The following is a 23150-nucleotide window of genomic DNA, read 5'->3' as shown; positions in this document are numbered from 1 at the left end:
TCTCTATAGTACAGTATCTGTCTCTCTTCTCTCTATAGTACAGTATCTGTCTCTCTCCTCTTTAGTACAGTATCTGTCTCTTCTCTCTATAGTACAGTATCCGTCTCTCCTCTCTATAGTACAGTATCTGTCTCTCTTCTCTCTATAGTACAGTATCTGTCTCTCCTCTCTATAGTACAGTATCTGTCTCTCTTCTCTCTATAGTACAGTATCTGTCTCTCTTCTCTCTATAGTACAGTATCCGTCTCTCCTCTCTATAGTACAGTATCTGTCTATCTTCTCTCTATAGTACAGTATCTGTCTCTCTCCTCTCTATAGTACAGTATCTGTCTCTCCTCTCTATAGTACAGTATCTGTCTCTCTTCTCTCTATAGTACAGTATCTGTCTCTTCTCTCTATAGTACAGTATCTGTCTCTTCTCTCTATAGTACAGTATCTGTCTCTTCTCTCTATAGTACAGTATCTGTCTCTCTCCCCTCTATAGTACAGTATCTGTCTCTCCTCTCTATAGTACAGTATCTGTCTCTCTCCTCTCTATAGTACAGTATCTGTCTCTCTTCTCTCTATAGTACAGTATCTGTCTCTCCTCTCTATAGTACAGTATCTGTCTCTCTTCTCTCTATAGTACAGTATCTGTCTCTCCTCTCTATAGTACAGTATCTGTCTCTCTCCTCTCTATAGTACAGTATCTGTCTATCTTCTCTCTATAGTACAGTATCTGTCTCTCTCCTCTCTATAGTACAGTATCTGTCTCTCTCCTCTCTATAGTACAGTATCTGTCTCTCTTCTCTCTATAGTACAGTATCTGTCTCTCCTCTCTATAGTACAGTATCTGTCTCTCTTCTCTCTATAGTACAGTATCTGTCTCTCCTCTCTATAGTACAGTATCTGTCTCTCTCCTCTCTATAGTACAGTATCTGTCTCTCTTCTCTCTATAGTACAGTATATGTCTCTCTCCTCTCTATAGTACAGTATCTGTCTCTCTTCTCTCTATAGTACAGTATCTGTCTCTCCTCTCTATAGTACAGTATCTGTCTCTCTCCTCTCTATAGTACAGTATCTGTCTCTCTTCTCTCTATAGTACAGTATCTGTCTCTCTCCTCTCTATAGTACAGTATCTGTCTCTTCTCTCTATAGTACAGTATCCGTCTCTCCTCTCTATAGTACAGTATCCGTCTCTCCTCTCTATAGTACAGTATCCGTCTCTCTTCTCTCTATAGTACAGTATCTGTCTCTCTCCTCTCTATAGTACAGTATCTGTCTCTCCTCTCTATAGTACAGTATCTGTCTCTCCTCTCTATAGTACAGTATCTGTCTCTCTTCTCTCTATAGTACAGTATCTGTCTCTCCTCTCTATAGTACAGTATCCGTCTCTCTTCTCTCTATAGTACAGTATCTGTCTCTCTTCTCTCTATAGTACAGTATCTGTCTCTCTTCTCTCTATAGTACAGTATCTGTCTCTCTCCTCTCTATAGTACAGTATCTGTCTCTTCTCTCTATAGTACAGTATCCGTCTCTCCTCTCTATAGTACAGTATCTGTCTCTCTTCTCTCTATAGTACAGTATCTGTCTCTCTTCTCTCTATAGTACAGTATCTGTCTCTTCTCTCTATAGTACAGTATCTGTCTCTCTCCTCTCTATAGTACAGTATCTGTCTCTCCTCTCTATAGTACAGTATCTGTCTCTCCTCTCTATAGTACAGTATCTGTCTCTCTCCTCTCTATAGTACAGTATCTGTCTCTCCTCTCTATAGTACAGTATCTGTCTCTCCTCTCTATAGTACAGTATCTGTCTCTCTTCTCTCTATAGTACAGTATCTGTCTCTCCTCTCTATAGTACAGTATCCATCTCTCTTCTCTCTATAGTACAGTATCTGTCTCTCTTCTCTCTATAGTACAGTATCTGTCTCTCTCCTCTCTATAGTACAGTATCTGTCTCTTCTCTCTATAGTACAGTATCCGTCTCTCCTCTCTATAGTACAGTATCCGTCTCTTCTCTCTATAGTACAGTATCTGTCTCTCTTCTCTCTATAGTACAGTATCTGTCTCTCTTCTCTCTATAGTACAGTATCTGTCTCTTCTCTCTATAGTACAGTATCTGTCTCTCTCCTCTCTATAGTACAGTATCTGTCTCTCCTCTCTATAGTACAGTATCTGTCTCTCCTCTCTATAGTACAGTATCTGTCTCTCTCCTCTCTATAGTACAGTATCTGTCTCTCTCCTCTCTATAGTACAGTATCTGTCTCTCTCCTCTCTATAGTACAGTATCTGTCTCTCTCCTCTCTATAGTACAGTATCTGTCTCTCTTCTCTCTATAGTACAGTATCTGTCTCTCTTCTCTCTATAGTACAGTATCTGTCTCTCTCCTCTCTATAGTACAGTATCTGTCTCTCTTCTCTCTATAGTACAGTATCTGTCTCTCCTCTCTATAGTACAGTATCTGTCTCTCTCCTCTCTATAGTACAGTATCTGTCTCTCTTCTCTCTATAGTACAGTATCTGTCTCTCTTCTCTCTATAGTACAGTATCTGTCTCTCTTCTCTCTATAGTACAGTATCTGTCTCTCCTCTCTATAGTACAGTATCTGTCTCTCTTCTCTCTATAGTACAGTATCTGTCTCTCTTCTCTCTATAGTACAGTATCTGTCTCTCTCCTCTCTATAGTACAGTATCTGTCTCTCCTCTCTATAGTACAGTATCTGTCTCTCCTCTCTATAGTACAGTATCTGTCTCTCTCCTCTCTATAGTACAGTATCTGTCTCTCCTCTCTATAGTACAGTATCTGTCTCTCCTCTCTATAGTACAGTATCTGTCTCTCTTCTCTCTATAGTACAGTATCTGTCTCTCCTCTCTATAGTACAGTATCCATCTCTCTTCTCTCTATAGTACAGTATCTGTCTCTCTTCTCTCTATAGTACAGTATCTGTCTCTCTCCTCTCTATAGTACAGTATCTGTCTCTTCTCTCTATAGTACAGTATCCGTCTCTCCTCTCTATAGTACAGTATCTGTCTCTCTTCTCTCTATAGTACAGTATCTGTCTCTCTTCTCTCTATAGTACAGTATCTGTCTCTTCTCTCTATAGTACAGTATCTGTCTCTCTCCTCTCTATAGTACAGTATCTGTCTCTCTCCTCTCTATAGTACAGTATCTGTCTCTCTCCTCTCTATAGTACAGTATCTGTCTCTCTCCTCTCTATAGTACAGTATCTGTCTCTCTCCTCTCTATAGTACAGTATCTGTCTCTCTTCTCTCTATAGTACAGTATCTGTCTCTCTTCTCTCTATAGTACAGTATCTGTCTCTCTCCTCTCTATAGTACAGTATCTGTCTCTCTTCTCTCTATAGTACAGTATCTGTCTCTCTTCTCTCTATAGTACAGTATCTGTCTCTCTTCTCTCTATAGTACAGTATCTGTCTCTCTCCTCTCTATAGTACAGTATCTGTCTCTTCTCTCTATAGTACAGTATCCGTCTCTCCTCTCTATAGTACAGTATCTGTCTCTCTTCTCTCTATAGTACAGTATCTGTCTCTCTTCTCTCTATAGTACAGTATCTGTCTCTCCTCTCTATAGTACAGTATCTGTCTCTCCTCTCTATAGTACAGTATCTGTCTCTCTCCTCTCTATAGTACAGTATCTGTCTCTCTCCTCTCTATAGTACAGTATCTGTCTCTCTCCTCTCTATAGTACAGTATCTGTCTCTCTCCTCTCTATAGTACAGTATCTGTCTCTCTTTCTCTCTATAGTACAGTATCTGTCTCTCTTCTCTCTATAGTACAGTATCTGTCTCTCTCCTCTCTATAGTACAGTATCTGTCTCTCTTCTCTCTATAGTACAGTATCTGTCTCTCCTCTCTATAGTACAGTATCTGTCTCTCTCCTCTCTATAGTACAGTATCTGTCTCTCTTCTCTCTATAGTACAGTATCTGTCTCTCTTCTCTCTATAGTACAGTATCTGTCTCTCCTCTCTATAGTACAGTATCTGTCTCTCTTCTCTCTATAGTACAGTATCTGTCTCTCTTCTCTCTATAGTACAGTATCTGTCTCTCCTCTCTATAGTACAGTATCTGTCTCTGTGGCCTTCTCTCCAGTGGGTCACTGTCACCTTTGGCAGCAGTGGCTTGTGCTGGAGAACAGCCAACGACTAAGGTGTTGATGGGGGGTTTCCACCAGTAAGGCACCTGCTCTGATCAGTACTACATTCCCCCTGTGCCAAAGGAAGGAAGGGGCTTTTCCCCAGGACATCGGATGCTCCCTTCAGTGATAGATCAACTTAGCTAGTTGTACAGTATGTATCTATGGCTTTCCTCCACTTGCTGAAGCGGTGGAAAATGCTGGACTGATTAGACGAAGCACCTGCTCTGATCACTTCCCCTTGTGCCAGAGGAAGGAAGGGGCTTTCCCCCAGGCCACGTAGGCAATTGGCTGGCAGGACAGTTATTCACCTCTGCCTGCTGAAGTGCTGGAAAACGCTGGATTGATTAGGCCAGATGCAGACAGACACAGGAAGATGACCGTCCCTCCGTCCTCCTCTCACAACTGACTCCGGATAGAACTCCAGTGGAATAGAGGCTCTCTTTCCATCAGCTCTACTCCTCTTGCATCATCAGTAGAGACAGCAGGTGATGCATAATGACATATCCAGTGGAAGGCTGTGGCTCTGACTGACTAGCTGACATGACACAACGCCTTGGGGTTGACCGACTACCTGACACAACACCTTGGGGTTGACTGACTAGCTGACATGACACAACGCCTTGGGGTTGACCGACTACCTGACACAACACCTTGGGGTTGACTGACTAGCTGACATGACACAACGCCTTGGGGTTGACCGACTACCTGACACAACACCTTGGGGTTGACTGACTAGCTGACATGACACAACACCTTGGGGTTGACTGACTACCTGACACAACACCTTGGGGTTGACTGACTAGCTGACATGACACAACGCCTTGGGGTTGACCGACTACCTGACACAACACCTTGGGGTTGACTGACTAGCTGACATGACACAACACCTTGGGGTTGACTGACTACCTGACACAACGCCTTGGGGTTGACTGACTAGCTGACATGACACAACGCCTTGGGGTTGACCGACTACCTGACACAACACCTTGGGGTTGACTGACTAGCTGACATGACACAACGCCTTGGGGTTGACTGACTAGCTGACATGACACAACACCTTGGGGTTGACTGACTAGCTGACATGACACAACACCTTGGGGTTGTCTGAAAGGTCCATCAACTCCTGTCACTCAAGAGACTCAATGCCTTCCCTGGCTGGCTAGCTGGCCGACTGGCTGGCTGACTGACTCACTGCCTGCCCTGCCCTGGCTGGCTGGCTGGGATCATTAGTGATATAGAGAAAAGGCCAAAGGTGGAGTGAATTAATTTAATCAAGAGCGTTTAACCTGATGAAGCAAAGGCCATGTCAAGCTTGAGAATATCTGTAATGATTATTAATCAAGACGGAGAGCCACAAGATTGTATTCACTGGGTTATGATGGATTGGATGAGGATTAGGACAGTGTTAGAGGGAGATTCAAATGGATTCATTATGAGGAAGAGGTATGAAAACAAACTGCAAGACGTTCAATAGCCATGGTAACTGGGGCACTACTCATGTGCCTGGGACTGGGTTGAAAACATAGTCAGTTAAACACAAGGCAGTAACCAAGTACCATCACAACACACCGCACCACAAGACATTTAGACATTATTAAGTAGCTTATCTATCTCGATTCACAGGAGTAATACGAGGCATTAGGTATTATAGGGGAAGCTTTCAATTCAAACCATGACCAGACAAACTCACAACCTGCATAGCAGAGTTAAGTCAGACGACCCAAAGCAACTTACCGCCCATGGGCCTGGCTCTGCACAAATAAACCAAGAAAATCAACCAATCCTGTTAAAATCTGCTTAAATTCAACATTCAGCTGGACAAGAACAAGAAGCATCAGAAATACCACCAATCAATGTGATGTATTTCATGGCCCCGCCCTTCTTTCTGCAGTACTGAGAGAAATGATAGCTAGATAAGACATGCTAGCTAATTGCTGAAGCACTCAGCAGTCATCCTCAATCCAGTAAATGACTGCAGTGCCAAGCTGAGGCAAGCTACTGCTCAGCAGCATACTCATATCAATACCATTAACGTAACTCCTGTAATTTATCTTTACCAAAGTGCTCTGGGAGATGTATTGAGGGACTGAATACATTACATGAAGCTGTTATGGAGAGAGATATGGGTCTACATTCATGTATTATGGAGAGAGATATGGGTCTACATTCATGTGTTATGGAGAGATATGGGTCTGCATTCATGTGTTATGAGAGAGATATGGGTCTACATTCATGTGTTATGGAGAGAGATATGGGTCTACATTCATGAGTTATGGAGAGATATGGGTCTGCATTCATGTGTTATGGAGAGAGATATGGGTCTACATTCATGTGTTATGAGAGAGATATGGTATGGGTCTATATTCATGTGTTATGGAGAGAGATATGGGTCTGCATTCATATGTTATGAGAGAGATATGGGTCTGCATTCATTAGTTATGGAGAGATATGGGTCTGCATTCATGTGTTATGGAGAGAGATATGGGTCTGCAGTAATGTGTTATGGAGAGAGATACAGTTGAAGTCGGAAGTTTACATACACTTAGGTTGGAGTCATTAAAACTTGTTTTTCAACCACTCCACAAATGTCTTGTTATCAAACTATCGTTTTTCCAACAATTATTTACAGACAGATTATTTCACTTATAATTCACTGTATCACAATTCCAGTGGGTCAGAAGTTTACATACACTAAGTTGACTGTGCCTTTAAACAGCTTGGAAAATTCCAGAAAATTATATCATGGCTTTAGAAGCTTCTGATAGGCTAATTGACATCATTTGAATCAATTGGAGGTGTACCTGTGGATGTATTTAAAGGCCTACCTTCAAACGCAGTGCCTCTTTGCTTGACATCATGAGAAAATCAAAAGAAATCAGCCAAGACTTTAGAAAAGGTACCACGTTCATCTGTACAAACAATAGTACGCAAGTATAAACACCATGGGACCACGCAGCCGTAATACCGCTCAGGAAGGAGACGCGTTCTGTCTCCTAGAGATGAACGTACTTTGGTGCGAAAAGTGCAAATCAATCCCAGAACAACAGCAAAGGACCTTGTGAAGATGCTGGAGGAAACAGATACAAAAGTATCTATATCCACAGTAAAATGAGTCCTATATCGACATAACCTGAAAGGCTGCTCAGCAAGGAAGAAGCCACTGCTCCAAAACCACCATAAAAAAGACAGACTACGGTTTGCATCTGCACATGGGGAAAAATATCGTACTTTTTGGAGAAATGTCCTCTGGTCTGATGAAACAAAAATAGAACTGTTTGGCCATAATGACCATCGTTATGTTTGGAAGAAAAAGGGGGGGCTTGCAAGCCGAAGAACACCATCCCAACCGTGAAGCACGGGGGTGGCAGCATAATGCCGTGGGGGTGCTTTGCTGCAGGAGGGACTGGTGCACTTCACAAAATAGATGGCATCATGAGGAAGAAAAATTATGTGGATATATTGAAGCAACATCTCAAGACATCAGTCAGGAAGTTAAAGCTTGGTCGCAAATGGGTCTTCCAAATGGACAATGACCCCAAGCATACTTCCAAAGTTGTGGTAAAATGGCTTAAGGACAACAAAGTCAAGGTATTGGAGTGACCATCACAAAGCCCTGACCTCAATCCTATAGAAAATGTGTTGGCAGAACTGAAAAAGCGTGTGTGAGCAAGGAGGCCTACAAACCTGACTCAGTTACACCAGCTCTGTCAGGAGGAATGGGCCAAAATTCACACAACTTATTGTGGGAAGCTTGTGGAAGGCTACCCGAAACGTTTGACCCAAGTTAAACAATTTAAAGGCAATGCTACCAAATACTAATTGAGTGTATGTAAACTTCTGACCCACTGGGAATGTGATGAAATAAATTAAAGCTGAAATAAATCATTCTCTCTACTATTATTCTGACATTTCACATTCTTAAAATAAAGTGGTGATCCTAACTGACCTAAGACAGGGATTTTTTACTAGGATTAAATATCAGGAATTGTGAAAAACTGAGTTTAAATGTATTTGGCTAAGGTGTATGTAAACTTCCGACTTCAACTGTATAGGTCTGCTAAATAATTTGGTGTTTTGTCCTTAACTATACACGGTATGTAAGCCGTTTATAGACAGGCTCTTTCTGGTGCTGGGAAAGCAGATGATTGTGTCCTCTGTGTGTGTGTGTGTGTGTGTGTGTGTGTGTGTGTGTGTGTGTGTGTGTGTGTGTGTGTGTGTGTGTGTGTGTGTGTGTGTGTGTGTGACCTACTTCTGAGCTGCGTACAAGGTGATAAACATCTGCCAAAATAGCAGAGCCTCATTAACACATTACAATATTGCACGCACACACAGTTAGTTAGTTAGCTTCAGCGTGAACTACCTACATGGATCATTAAACCATCAGACTTAGATGATAAACCTGATGGGTGACTCAGAGAGACTGTGTGAGTCACATCAGTCGTACACCTCATATACCCAGCTTATCCAGACAGAAGTCTGTGGCTTTCCTTGATCTAGTGTTTCTTATTACATTTTATCACCTTGAAGTCCCTTCATTTTATTTTTGGGGGACTTCATAATTTTTTGGTTTAACACACCAAAATAATTAAAAAATGTACACAAAATTTAAGGTTGAGCGATGGTACCTGCTTTCTTCACCTTGATAGACTCAAGTTAGGTCAAACCACTATGTATGTCACGCTAGCGTTATTCACCACACCACACCATACAGTTGAGGGGTTCAGTCAGTCAAACCTACTTGGGGACTAACTTACCCTTTTCTTCAGAGCCTCCAGGGACTCAAACTCCAGACGTGACAGTTTGATCTGGATGTCTTTGGGGACGTCTGGGATCACAAAGGTCAGGATGAACTTGGAGGCCAGGAGGAAGTGCTGCAACAACAACAGACAGAGGAACAACAGGGAAGTATGGTGAGACTTTAGGACATGTAACATGAAAAATAGACATGTATTATTATGTACTGTTAAACTGAAAATGTGATATAATATATAGAAATATAGCTTATCCTACCATTATCCTTGAATTCAGAAACATAAATATATTAGGCAGATTCAATGAATTGTTTTTAACTGATTGAACAGATGCAACGTGATACACTGCTGAAGTGAAAAGTCACAACGCGTTCTAAACCGCTCTGGGAGACAAACAAACAAAACCAATGTTCCTATCCACCCAGTAAGGCCAGCCGGCTGGTCTGCTTTCATCGGTATATGCTGTATGTAACAGTTATGAATTTTTTATTGTAATTTGTAGTCTACTGTATTTAAACCCCACATTAAACATGTACATGATACTGCAACAACATTTCCCCAAGGGGACAGTAAAGTCAGTAAAGTAAAGTTAACCAGAACATTGCCTGTTCTCTCAGAACTAGCTCCATTCCTTCTCAGATCCAGGCTAACAACAAGCAGCTGACCTGACCCACAAAGTATGAAAACTGTCCTGTTGTCACATGAAACCTGCGTCAGGTCAAAGTATGAACGAACCCATACCCGTACAACCATAAACACGCCAAACCATAGAATAATAATACTGAAAGGGTTACCATTTAAGAGATCACGCCTCTTAAGTAAGGACCAGATAATCAAAGAATATGTCTTGAAATACTGTAAGCAAAACAGGAGACTACAGGGTGACAAATATGCAGTAAGGGAAACAGTAAGATGATTATTCTGTGTGAGAGTTAAGAAGCTCAGGACCCTTCTGGACCCTATAAATCAGCGCCTAAGCAGTTCACTGGAGCTCAATATTAAACAGTTATGGTAAAGGCAGGCAAGAGGGCTTTGCTGAAAATACAATCACAATCTCTCAAAAGGGAGAGAGCGAGAGCGAGACCGAGAGAGAAAGCTGGTCCTGGGGCTCTGTTCACAAACACAAACAGACCCCACAGAGCCCCAGGACAACAACAACACAATTAGACCCAACCAAATCGCGAGAAAACAAAAAGAGAATTACTTGACACATTGGAAAGAATTAACAAAAGAACAGAGCAAACTAGAATGCTATTTGGCCCTAAACAGAGAGTACAAAGTGGCAGAATACCTGACCACTGTGATTGACCCAAACTTAAGGAAAGCTTTGACTATGTACAGACTCAGTGAGCATAGCCTTGCTATTGAGAAAGACCGCCGTAGGCAGACCTGGCTCTCAAGAGAAGACAGGCTATGTGCACACTGCCCACAAAACGAGGTGGAAACTGAGCTGCACTTCCTAACCTCCTGCCAAATGTATGACCATATTAGAGACACATATTTCCCTCAGATTACAGAGATCCACAAAGAATTCGAAAACAAACCCAATTTTGATAAACTCCCTTATCTACTGGGTGAAATACCACAGTGTGCCATCACAGCAGCAATATTTGTGACCTGTTGCCACAAGAAAAGGGCAACCAGTGAAGAACAAACACCATTGTAAATACAACCCATATTTATGTTTATTTATTTTCCCATTTGTACTTTAACTATTTGCACATTGTTACAACACTGTATATATACATAATTTGACATTTGAAATGTCTTTATTCTTTTGAAACTTCTGAGTGTAATGTTTACTGTTAATATTTATTGTTTATTTCACTTTTGTTTACTATCTACTTCACTTGCTTTGGCAATGTTAACATACGTTTCCCCATGCCAATAACGCCCTTAAATTGAATTGAATTGAGCGAGAGAGCTGTGAATACAGAAAGAGTAGCCCCAGTACAACACTGGCCCATCCTCCTCCCTCTGTTGAGGTGATTGGGGGAGACAGATGAACAGCAGACTAAGGGGAAGTGAGGTGAGGAGGTGGAGGAGGGCTCTGGTGGCAAGGAGCACACCTGCTATCTTCACAGCCCCTTTGAGGTGTGAGAGAGAGAGAGAGAGAGACAGAGACAGAGAGACAGAGACAGAGACAGAGACAGAGACAGAGACAGAGAGACAGAGAGACAGAGAGACAGAGAGACAGAGACAGAGAGACAGAGAGAGAGAGAGAGAGCCTATGCAGGTCTGTCATTGCTGGACAATTGCCAGCTGCCACAACACACCGTACCTCATCAGTATGTGCCAGCCACCATTCCATTTGATTTATCCACCGCTTTCATCTGAGTAAAAGGCTTCATACATGTTAGGCCTGACAAATGTTGTTGACTGAAAACATCCAAATACAGTTATTACAGGCCATTTTTTCCAATGGAAAGTGTTCTTCATCTAAGGTGGTTTGGGTTAGAAGCATGGAGAGGTGTGGCTCTCCCTCTCTCTCAGTCTTTCAGCCCTACAGTACTTTATTACAGACAACTGTGTATCCCAAATGGCTCCATATTACCTTTATAGTACACTACTTTTGACCAGGGCCCTTAGGGGTAGTGCACTATGTAGGGAAAAGGGTGCCATTTGGGATGCAGCCAATGTGAGCTAAGTAGTAGAATTTATAGTATAGTATAGTGAGTGCAATGGGCAAAGGGAGTCCAGTATGTCTGGCCTCAGTGCTGACTGAGGTTGTTACACTGATTGAAATGCAACATTAAACACCACAGCCTTTTAGCTGATTGGTACTTGACAATAAGAGTTTATCAGCATTTAGGGAGACAGGTTGGCTTGGCACACGTTGGAAAATACAAGAACACTAACATAAATGCAAATGTTATTGTTGAAAGGGGTACATTTCATCTTGAGGTCGGACTCAATATCAAACTCTACTTTTCTATGATGCTCTAAACGGTGTATAAGTGTGAATTGAGACAGTACCTGTAAGTGCTAGCATGGCAATCTGTGGCCTTTTGTACCATAATCCCCTCTGCTCAGTATTCACCCCATGTAGCTGTGGCCAGAACTGCACTACCTTGTTCATTTAGCAAATTACCATTTCAATCCACCTTGATTCCAATTGATCAGGAGTCATTTATTCTGTGAAGCGGCATGAACTCAATTTCTAAATCTAACTTTTCACGTCGGGGGTTTGTGAATAGAGCTTGTCTGAAAGGCAGCCGTTGGTGGCTTGCCATAAACACATTGACATGTTGCTGAGACATGTATGGTACTGCAGTAACCCTTGGGACAGCCAACTGCAGAGTGAGAATGAGCCTCATGGAGCACCGTACATTCACACAATGTGACAGGCCAGAGTCTGGCAGCAGATTGTGTTCTACTATAAGGATATGAGAGAGAGACTTTAATGCAGAAGGAGGCGGCACGTCTCCCACATGAGAATGAATGACTGTATCAAGATGTTACTTCGGCCTGATACAGAGTTACTTCGGCCTGATCCAATTTCAGTTTATTGATCTCTCTAGGCAGGTACTGCACCACAAGGTCGGTGTGAGACCTGTTCCTCGATGCACCACGAGGTCGGTGTGAGACCTGTTCCTCGATGCACCACAAGGTCGGTGTGAGACCTGTTCCTCGATGCACCACGAGGTCAGTGTGAGACCTGTTCCTCGATGCACCACGAGGTCGGTGTGAGACCTGTTCCTCGACGCACCACGAGGTCAGTGTGAGACCTGTTCCTCGATGCACCACGAGATCAGTGTGAGACCTGTTCCTCGATGCACCACGAGGTCAGTGTGAGACCTGTTCCTCGATGCACCACGAGGTCAGTGTGAGACCTGTTCCTCGATGCACCACGAAGTCGGTGTGAGACTCATTGACAGAAGAGAGGGGCCTATCAGGAGGATGCTGTGATTATGGAATGTTAAGATTGAGATTTTCACTTGGGACAAACAGGGTGTGTATCCAAAATGGCACCCTATTCCCTGCATAGTGCACTTATTTTGACCAGAGCCCTATCCTACTTTTCATTACAGCCCTATGGGCCCTGGTCAAAAGTAATATGCTATATAGGGAATATGGTGCTATTTGAGTCACAGCCAGGGTGTTGGTGGGCAAAGGAGACAGGAGGGGTTGTGGATAGGTCTCCAGGCCTGCAGAAATGATTCAGTACAGCAGGCAGGTAGGTAGGTAGCTTCAATGAGACTAGACTGGAGCCATATGTAGTAGTAGAATAGCATTGAGCAGGACTACAAAGGGTTGGAAATAGAGTTGCCAGTACAGCAGGGTGGCACAGCCTCACACAGAGCTACTGTACACTGAATTACTACACAGGCTGAGTCCCAAATGGCACCCTATTGAATATATAGTGCACTACTTTTGACCTGAGACCTATGGGCCCTGGTCAAAAGTAGTGTACTAAATAGGGAATATGGTGCCATTGTCAATACACAGATATGACTAGAGCTAGCAGAAGGCCAATAGTACTCTACAGTATATAAAAGAAGGAACCACAACCATGGTGGCAGAGTCAGACACATTCAGTTACTGGGTACAAAGGGTTCTGGACTTCAACAACACATACCACAGACTACATCACAGTGGCTTTGGAGGACCGTGGCTGATTTCCCTTTGGCGAAGCAAACAGCAAGAGGGAGACTGACAGACAGCGTTGTCAGGCGCCAAACAAATAAAGCCAGCTGCATTATACCAGCCAGTGTTATCAGCATTATAAAGGACTGGGCTGTAAACAGCAAGGACCAAGGCAAGAAGGGACGTTTAGCAAACGCTCTTATCCAGAGTTACTTACAGTAACGATTAGGGTTAAGTGCCTTGCTCAAGGGCACAGACAGATTTTTCACCTGGTCGGCTCTGGGATTCGAACCAGCAACCTTTCAGTTACTGGTCCAATGCGCTTAACCTCTAGGCTACCTCTGTCCTCCCTATACATTCTGACATCTATTGACTCCGTCATAGTACTAAACACTTCCTGATAACCATCTTTAAGAGCCGCCCACACCTAGGACGATGACTATAACAAAATCTATCAAGATAAAAAGATAACAATCATAGTTATCATTATAGTTATCGTCCTAGGTGTGTACGGCCCTTAACACTGCAGTGAATATCAAGCCCACTTTATCTACAGGGTGAGTTCAATTTCAGTTCATGACCATGAAAAGAACAGCCTCTCTCCCACTACCCATACCTACAGTAGATACATGCCCCCGTTCATTATGACTCATGTGAAATACCAACCATCTGGGGTTTTGCAACACGATTTCAGAGGCGCAATTCAGATGGGATATCGTCAGCACACTAGTGGTAAGGGTCTGTGACACCATCCTGTTATTCTGGCTGTAACACCAATGACACAGTAAGAGTGGCTAATAAGACCATACATAGTCTGCAGTACGGTTGGACTGCATTCATTTACATTATGTCCCATCTTAAGAAGAAGTCTACACCTGCGTCCTTGATCATCAGCAGGCTAAACGGCCATCTTTCACTTCACCTCTGCAGTAGCAGTGTGCCAGCCCAGCTTCTGTGTCCAGACAGAGGTACTTCCTACTCAATCATAAATCACAACTCCCCTTCCTCTCTCCTCTGTGTCAATCTTTGTTTTAGATAAATCACCAGGACAGACCGAGTGACTGACTGAGTGAGTGACTATCCTCTCCTCTCCTAGACATCCTCTATGCATCCCCCAGACAGGTCATTAGTATTTCATCCTGGGTTGTGAATTACAGGACAAACCTCTGTCTGTCTGAATGCTGTCATTGGATGTTCTGTTTCTGTCCACACACACAGGTTTCAGTTAGCTGGTAATAGCTGGCATTTGGCTTTTTATTTTATTTTTTAGAAAAGCCAATAAATAAAATTGCCACCAGCCAATTGTAATTTTCAGCTAAATGTTCTGATCTGTTGCATCAGATGCTTTCTATCGTCCCACAACTGACCCAGGATCTTTTTGGGCTATTTCCTTTCTCCACAAGCTGACCAATAGAATAGGTAAACTTTTCTACTATGGGGGATAGTAGATTGACATAAGCTCATAGGCAACGAGTCCATAAGGTTAGGGGAAGCTAAACTTTCCTTAAGTAAATGGAATTAAAATTACCAAAATGATATAGCCTATACAGAAATAAATAAAATCATTCAAAATAGGCTACTAAAGAAGAGCGCATAGAAGTCAGAGATAGCCTATAAGCCAATGCAGCAGTAGGCCTGATGCTGAAAAATAAAAACAGTAGAAAATATCCTGATGAAAATTCTGCCTCCCTTTCTGTCTGTCTTTACTTGAGCTATTGCTAGTGAAGTGCAACATTGTATCAAATCATCAACTGGGTCTGGCCAAAAGCTGTTGCTAGCGAACTTGAAACATTGTATCAACTAGCCTATTCCGGCTCCTCAGAGATTCTGTGCCAGTGAACTCGGGACAGACAGCTGTTTTTTATGACGTTTCCACTGGATATATGGGATCATCAGAACATGGTATTTTGCTCTTTCACGCCGAGGCTTGGTGATTATCGAGGCCGGGAGTGTTGGAAAGATTTTTCAAATTCTGGAGGAACTATCTTTCGCAATGGATGTTAAAAAAACAGACTTCGTTGACAATGTGTGAGGTGAAGAAAACATGACTGAGAAGCTCAGCTTATTAGTGGTGGACGTGGGGAGTTAAGACAATCAGACCTTGCCAAATGGGCACTTTTCTACACTTGCACCCAGAAGTCCAGGTAGGCCTACTTCTATGTGTGCTCAGGCACGCGCGCCTCCCTGAACGTTATCAGGATGAACAAAATACAATGAAAATATTGACAAAACTCATAATGATTATGAAATAAACAAAACTTGTTTCTCACAAGTGTAGCAGGTTGTGAACTCTGCAAATAACATTTCCACTCCAATAATGAGAATGGTAAATGACTGTAATTAATACATGCATTAACAGAATGTAATACAAAGTGTAGTATATTTTAGCATGAAACGTATCTGATAAAGCCTACAGCTCAGGCCTCTACACCAACGTTTCCCTAACTCGGTCCTGGGGACCCCAAAGAGTGCACGTTTTGGTTTTTGCCCTAGCACTACACAGCTTCTTCAAATAATCAAAGCTTGAAGTTGAGTTCATTATTTGAATCAGCTGTGTAGTGCTAGGGCAAAAACCAAAACGTACACCCCTTGTGGTCCCCAGGACCGAGTTTGGGAAACGCTGCTTAACACTATACGTGCTCAGCCATGCATTAAACTGGTATTTTTTTGCGAACAGTGATTGAGTTCTATTATTAGCCTAAATTATGACTATCCAATCTACTCATCAAATTAGGAATAGTAAGCTATTTTACATAAATCTGCAAATGCGATGATGAATGGAATGCTGTATTATAAAGGTGCATTGCTTTCCCAAACTTGAAACTCACGCTCCGCCTATGCATAGGCTAGTAATTTTGCTGTACGTCACTTGTCTTGTTGGCTGAGAAAAAGTAAATGTGGACAGTTATTCTAACGTCTTCAAAGTGCGCGTTAAGGACACACGTCATTGCATCCTCGACTTGCATGTTCTGTTAAAATGAATTACCATAATCAAAATGTGATTTCTGTCATTCTGACCACGGTGGTCATATGGGTCCGGTACATTTCTAATGTCCGGTAAATGAAAATGCTGCAGGTCAAATGTCCGGCGCCACATTTTCATAACGAAAACCCTGACACGCACACACGAGAGCTTAGGTAACATTTTCTACAATGTGTCACTGTTTGATAGAGATAAATACATTTACATATTTAAATCAAACAGCAGAGTAAAAGCCATGTCCCTACACTAGATGCAGGGTTCAGGGATTACGTTGGTACACAGGATGAGTCCCAAATGTCACCCTATTCCCTACATAGTGCATTACTTTTTGACCAGAGCACTATGGGCCCTTGTCAAACCTAGTGCACTTGCTATATAGGGATTAGATTGGTTGGTACAGGGAATGCCAACCCCCATCAGTGCCCAGGGCCTGGGGCATGGCAAACCTGCTGCTGGATTCTCATCTGATTATCTGAAAACCCCTTTAATGGGATTGGCTCTCTGATTCCCTGCCTAAAATAAACCTCATGGAGAAAGTGACACAACAAAAACTGTTGATGTGCAAGATGGAGCTTTTAGCTACACATTGTTTTTACTAGCCTAAATAGTACAGGCTATATCTGGGAATAGGATGGAAGGTAAAATATAAATATTTATTCCCGATTTCTCCTTGTTGTTTTAAAAAGGTATAGATAGTATGTGCTTTTGTTAACGGACAATGCATGAAAGGTTTGGTTAACATCTCACAAAATGCATTAACTATAACGATTCTATTACATAATCTGTGCAAATGTACAAACACATTCAACTTGGCAATGACAACAGTATTCTCTCTCTCTCCCTCCCTCTCCCTCCCTCTCTCTCTCTCCCCCCCCTCTCTCCCTCCCTCCCCCACCATATGACGGCCAAGCCGGAATGTTGAAAGAGGGGGAGGGTAGGGAGGCTAATAAAGGTAAGAAAGAGCGGGAAGTTTTACAGAAAGAACTTACAGAGCTCAGGGAGAGTAGAAAGGAAATACATTTGCATTTTTGGTCATTTGGCAGACGCTCTTGTCCAGAGCGACTTGCAGGAGCAATTGGGGTTGGGTGCCTTGCTCGCGGGCACATCGGCAGATTTTTCGCCTGGTTGGCTCGGGGATTGGAACCGGCGACCTCTCGGTTGCTGACACGGTGCTCTTGGTTACTGGGCTACCTGCCACCCCATATGAGTTTAAGGTTGTGCCGTTGTTTGATTATGTGATACGGTTATGTGATAAGGTTTAATGGGTAATCGGACCATAACTAATGTGGTTATAGAAGTAATGTATAAATAGTAGAGAGCCAATAGAGGGTTCCATTGAACTATTATGTTTTGTTGGGCATTTCAATGGCATAAGGTGAAATCTGTGTGTATGAGTGAATTCAACGGCTGGTATGAATGGTAACCGGATACTACTGAGTATTTGGTTTGTTGATGTTGAATGGAAGATTTGAAGCGTGGTTGGGGTTAAATAGAAAGACTCACTTATTCAATAGGGAATGGGTGTAGGGAGAGAGAGTTTTTACATTTATTAAAAGTTGAATTAGATAGCTTTAGAAGTATTCTAGATAGGTCTATGAAAATATGTTACAAGTACGAATGACATTTATTTCCTAAGAAGGAAGATGATTAGGGCAGGTCCCCGCGCCTCCCCCGTTGTGTAGGAAGGAGCGGCGGGGGGGTGGAGTGAGAGACAGTACATAGTTCAGATGATAGGAATATCATTAAATGTATGCTTATCAATGATATCAAGTATTTGTTTTATTAATTAGGGTCGAATCAGAGAGAACAGTTAAAGAAATTGAATAGCGAACTGAAATGGCGATAGAGCTGTGAAAATTGAGTTGAGGACAAAGGAGAATAATTTATTGCTCGGGTTAGCGGGAAAAAATAGAGACAGTCCAGCGAGTTATATTGAGCTGTAAGATTTCAAGTAGAGGTTTAAATACTTGACTGGAAGGAAGTGCTTTGATAAATTCAAATGGTTATTACTTTATTGTATAGGTTGGGTAACACCAGTGGTGTATGAAAATAAGTGGTGAATTCTAAAACGATAATTTGGTTTCGTTACGTGAACAATGGGATATCGTTTTTACTATTAGGATGATGGATTGAATAAACATTGGTTATAAGTATGAAGTTATTAAACAATAGGTTTATATTTTTAAAACATCAATGTAACAGGTTGCAATGATTAAATTAATAGAAAGGGGTTATATTAGAAGGTGTAGTGAACTTAATGAAACGTGGTATTATATAGTGTCTTCCAGGATTGATGGAAGTCTCCTATAGCATTATGTTAAGGGGATGCCTGGGATAAAATATAATGTCTTACTTACACGGAGTTGGCTAATGAATGAAATATGACATTTACAGGGGCGAAAGGAACAATAGAAGGGGAGACAGATTTTCCTATGGTGTTGGATCATTTGAGATGAGATCACATGGAGCAGATTTAGGGGTTCAATAATCATTGTGAGATTAGTTATGAGGAATTAGATTGATACAAACAATTATTGATGAGTTAGGACTGGGGATATCTGTATCATGTTTTGTGTGTACTTACCATCTTTAGATTACTGATGGTAATTGAAGGTTGACAAAATGTATAACCAGGAGAAAGAGATTAGTTTATCTCATTGGAATGTTGCCCAGGGCTAGGGGGAGCAGTAGTGAAGTTAGGCAGTATTTAGGTCGTAAAAGTGAGCTACCAAATTAAGTGGGGCCTGGCTTTCTTTGATTGTTGTTTTTCAAATAAAAAACAACACACCCAGCATGATGTTTATAAAGGGTTGTTATGTTGAATTTAGGGGATTTTCAACAGTTCATAGGTGGTGTTTACTATGCTGTGGGATAGAACGGTTTGTTGGGTGATTTCAATGGCCTCTGGGATCTGTTTTGACTTTCTGGTGTTGATTGGTCATCCACACTGGTAGTTCTGGGGGCATGAGAGGAGGACTTTGGGATGGTTTATTTTATCAAATTGAAGGTAATTTATAGTGCTGTGAAAAGTGTGAAGAAGATTATAATTTGGTAATAATAGGATTTGAAACATTAAATAACAGAAGAGGGAGAGAGCTTTCCCTGAATGAAAGATACCTGTTGCTAGTCAATTGTACTAATCTTGGATTACTTTTACGGGATAGAAGTAAGTTGAGATATTATCAAATGTTGTCACTTACATTTCATTTTTATTATGCTTTAATAAACAACAAGTTGGTATTTGAAACTAAATTAATACAATGAGCTGCAGTAATCAGAGGAAGGCACAATCTAATGCGAAACAGCTATTGCCTAGATCATTGATTTAGTAATAAGATCAGGAAGATAGTAATAATAGGAAGCTGGATAGGATCATTTAAGATAGGGACTAGCTGTCCAGAAATATGAAATATTTTTGGGAATGATAGACTGCTGTAAAGCTTGGGTACTCCATTATGTACTGCATACTGGTAAATTAAGTGATCTTATCTATGGGAAGGCAATGGCAGCCCATGGTAAAATAATTTGGAACTCTGAGGAGGAAGAACAATTTATGAAGAGAAAAAAGTTGCTCACTTCCCAAACAGTCTTAGCTTTTCCCACATATAACAGGGATTTTACCCAAATGGTAGAGAGTAAAGAGGGATATATGACATTGGTTGTGATTTAAATATGGTGATGAGGGAGTTTTTTTTAGTGGGCTATTAGATATAACTGGGTTAATCACGAACATAGAGTTTTTTTTATTCTTTGTTGCTAGGCAGAAGACTTAGGTGATCTAGGGTCGAAGTGCTTGCTCTTACTTCAATCCATGGCTGTCTTTTGTCTCTCTTCAAACATTGTGAAGGGAGCGTCACCAGGGTTGAGCAGAGTTCAGGCTAAAACCTGTCTCTCCTTTGCTATCTTCTTGATTGATTACAGCATGAAGGGGGGTTTGTGTTAGGTTTGAAAGATTTAAGTATGGACCTGTCATGTCCAACCATCAGTCTTCAGGTCAAGCCCGGGAGAGCCGGGGTAGAACAGTTTGAACTAAACATGAGTGTTTTTACAAGATAAGAGATTGATTGATTGGATTACTATTGATTCTGAACTGAATGAAAGTCGAATTTAGCCGCCATAAAAGACAAAGGAAGTGGGAGGAGCAATAATGAAGCAAGGGACAGTCTCAAAAATAAATAAGGGATGGCAATTGGATGATAAATTACCAATATTACCTAAGTGATTGTTTAGGTAGGTGGTAATATTGACACATGAGCAGAACCATGTGTCAAGAGGGGGGAAGAGGCTAGTGGTAGGATTAAATAATATACGAAGGAGAGGACAAAATACTTTTAAAAAATAAATAAAATTGATACAGTCTAGAAAGAGAATACTGATGTGAGCGGTATGTCAGAGGTTTTGTGCCCCACAGGTGAACTAAAGGAGAAGGTGACCCACTCTATCTAACCAGGTGACTGGTGAGCATCCAGTCCCTAAAGAAGAAAGACTGGAAGCAGGCCTGTTGGGAAGGGCCCTATCAGGTGATATTGGTCACTGCCTTTGCCATTAGAATAGCAGAAAGAGCAACCTGGGTCCACGTTACCCACTGCAAAAAGGTAAGAACACATACAAGCACCACTGAACACACGCAGAGTTAGAGAGAAGAACTGGACCAATAGGGTCCGGGGATCACCTCTGTTAACGAAGATCTCCTACCCCGACCTATCATCACTGTGTTCTTAGGGTGTGAGTATGGGGTGATACCAAGCAGAAAGACTGAGGACAGGAGAGGGTTGGCGGTTTTTGGGAATAGGGGTAACTTGAGCTGCATCATAGTCTCGGCAATGGTCTTGATATGTCAAGATCCACCACCAATTACGCTATGCCCTTACCATTGTTAAGAAGTAAAAGAGAAGAGAAGCGACCCGACATACTGACCGTCAAGAACGAGTGGCCTACAAAATGGGAGTCAGAGAAGGGCAGACTGTCAGATTCAGAATAAGGGTTAGGGACGTAGCCAATGGGTGGGGTACATGTCAATAAGCAATTTGGGATTATAAAATCCCATTATATTTGTGTTTGGCCCCCACGGCGGATTGTTCCTAGACTCAAGTGTTTAAACACACTTGGGGACGGGAATATGAGACCGGGCGGGACTGAACATCCAGATGGGGGGTAAAGAGAAACAAAGACATCACCAATTATCAATTGCAGATAGTAGTAATGTGATTGACTTGAGTTCAGAAGCACAGGAGAGAATTATGAACCTTACAGCCCCTGTAACCGATGTGTGGTGGGCGTGTGCCAGTAAAGGCAGTATAAGGCAGAGAATACCAAAAGGGTGGCTGGATACGTGCGCCCTGGTTCTACTGATTCAGCTAGTTAGAACTAGTCACCAGGAACCAAGGAAAGGGTTAAACAGACGTAGGAGGAGTTTTAACAAGAAGGAGAATAGCCCTATTTAGATGGATGCGATTGGGATACCAAGGGGGGTATCGGATGGATAACAAGCTATGAAAGAATTAGGGGAAGGGTTTACTACCACGTTCTTTTGGTGGGTGACAAACAAAATTGTGAAGTGGATTAATTATATATTTTACGACCAACAACGATTTATTAACCAGACTAGAGATGCAGTAAAGGGGATCTCCAAGCAATTATCCGCCATCCCATCAGGCAGAAAGGGCCGGTGTCTATAGAATGATAAGCCATTGTTGCACATTTATCCCTAACACCACCACACTGGATGGGACAGTCACCAGAGCTCTTGCAGAATTAACTGCACTAAGTGAAGAATGAACTGAGAACTCAGAAGTTAGTACATCGTGGATAGGGTGATTTGATGAAATGGTTGGTAAATGGAAAACCATAGCAGCCACCATCTTAGGGGCGGTCAGTGTTTGTATGGGTATTCTTGTATTATGTGGTTGTTGTCTTGTTCCCTGTGTCCGAGGATTGGTGAGTAAGGCGTTGGTGAAATGCAGTATCTCAACAATGATGAGAGATGGACCGAATCCGGACTCTGAACAGGGGAATGTGAAAAACGATCTTCCAGGCTTGGTGGATGATGAGGATTTTGACCCTGAAAGACCGCCATTGGATGAAATGTTTATTAGTTCTGACGTAATCTCTGAGATTAATCATGCTTGTAAATACATTTATCCTGAATGTGAAAACATTTAGTCAAAGGGGTGGATTGATAGATTAATTTGTATTTTAAGAATAATGACTAAAGGATTTCACCCCAAATACAGTATAAATGTGTGAACGGTGTTAGAGTTATAATGTAGTGTCAACCCACTAACAGAGGGGGGGAGTTAGAAACTGTTGAAAGCATTCCAGGGTGAAGGGGACTAAGAAACGGTTTATAGGTGGGCGGAGCAAAGTGCCTTTGTGTGTCAAGGGATATAAAAGCTGTATGTATGTTTTTTGGCGCCAGAGCTCTCCATGATTAAAAATACAGATTATTCTTGCTGGTTGCGGACCTTTGTTTAATTCATGATTAAACCAGAGAATTTACACCCTCTGGGAATTATTCAGAGCATTAAGTTTGATTAATTAGAGATAGAAATTCTCGTGACAAACTGGCTGGGTTATTATGACACCCTATTCCCTATAGTGCACTACTTTTGACCAGGGCCCAAAGTACAGTATATGGAATAGGGTGCCATTTGGAATGCAGGCTTTATGTCTGCCAACATTGACTGTCTCTGTAGCAC

General features: G+C 41.9%; 1 protein-coding gene across 3 annotated transcripts in view; it reads right to left on the bottom strand.

Moving 5' to 3' along the window:
• The window catches only part of LOC121543293 (anoctamin-10), a 50968-nt gene that overhangs the window by 4200 nt on the left and 23618 nt on the right, over nt 1-23150 (bottom strand). For all 3 annotated transcript variants that reach the window (XM_045226265.1, XM_045226264.1, XM_041853051.2), the window contains exon 12: nt 8886-9002. In XM_045226265.1, coding sequence (XP_045082200.1) covers nt 8886-9002 — 117 coding nt within the window. The remainder of the gene's footprint in view (nt 1-8885; nt 9003-23150) is intronic.

The sequence above is a fragment of the Coregonus clupeaformis genome, chromosome 17 (genome assembly GCF_020615455.1).
Source record: "Coregonus clupeaformis isolate EN_2021a chromosome 17, ASM2061545v1, whole genome shotgun sequence".
In the NCBI taxonomy this organism is placed as follows: domain Eukaryota; kingdom Metazoa; phylum Chordata; class Actinopteri; order Salmoniformes; family Salmonidae; genus Coregonus; species Coregonus clupeaformis.
The sequence above is the reverse complement of the archived record's forward strand: the minus strand, read 5'-3'. Positions and strand labels throughout refer to the sequence as shown.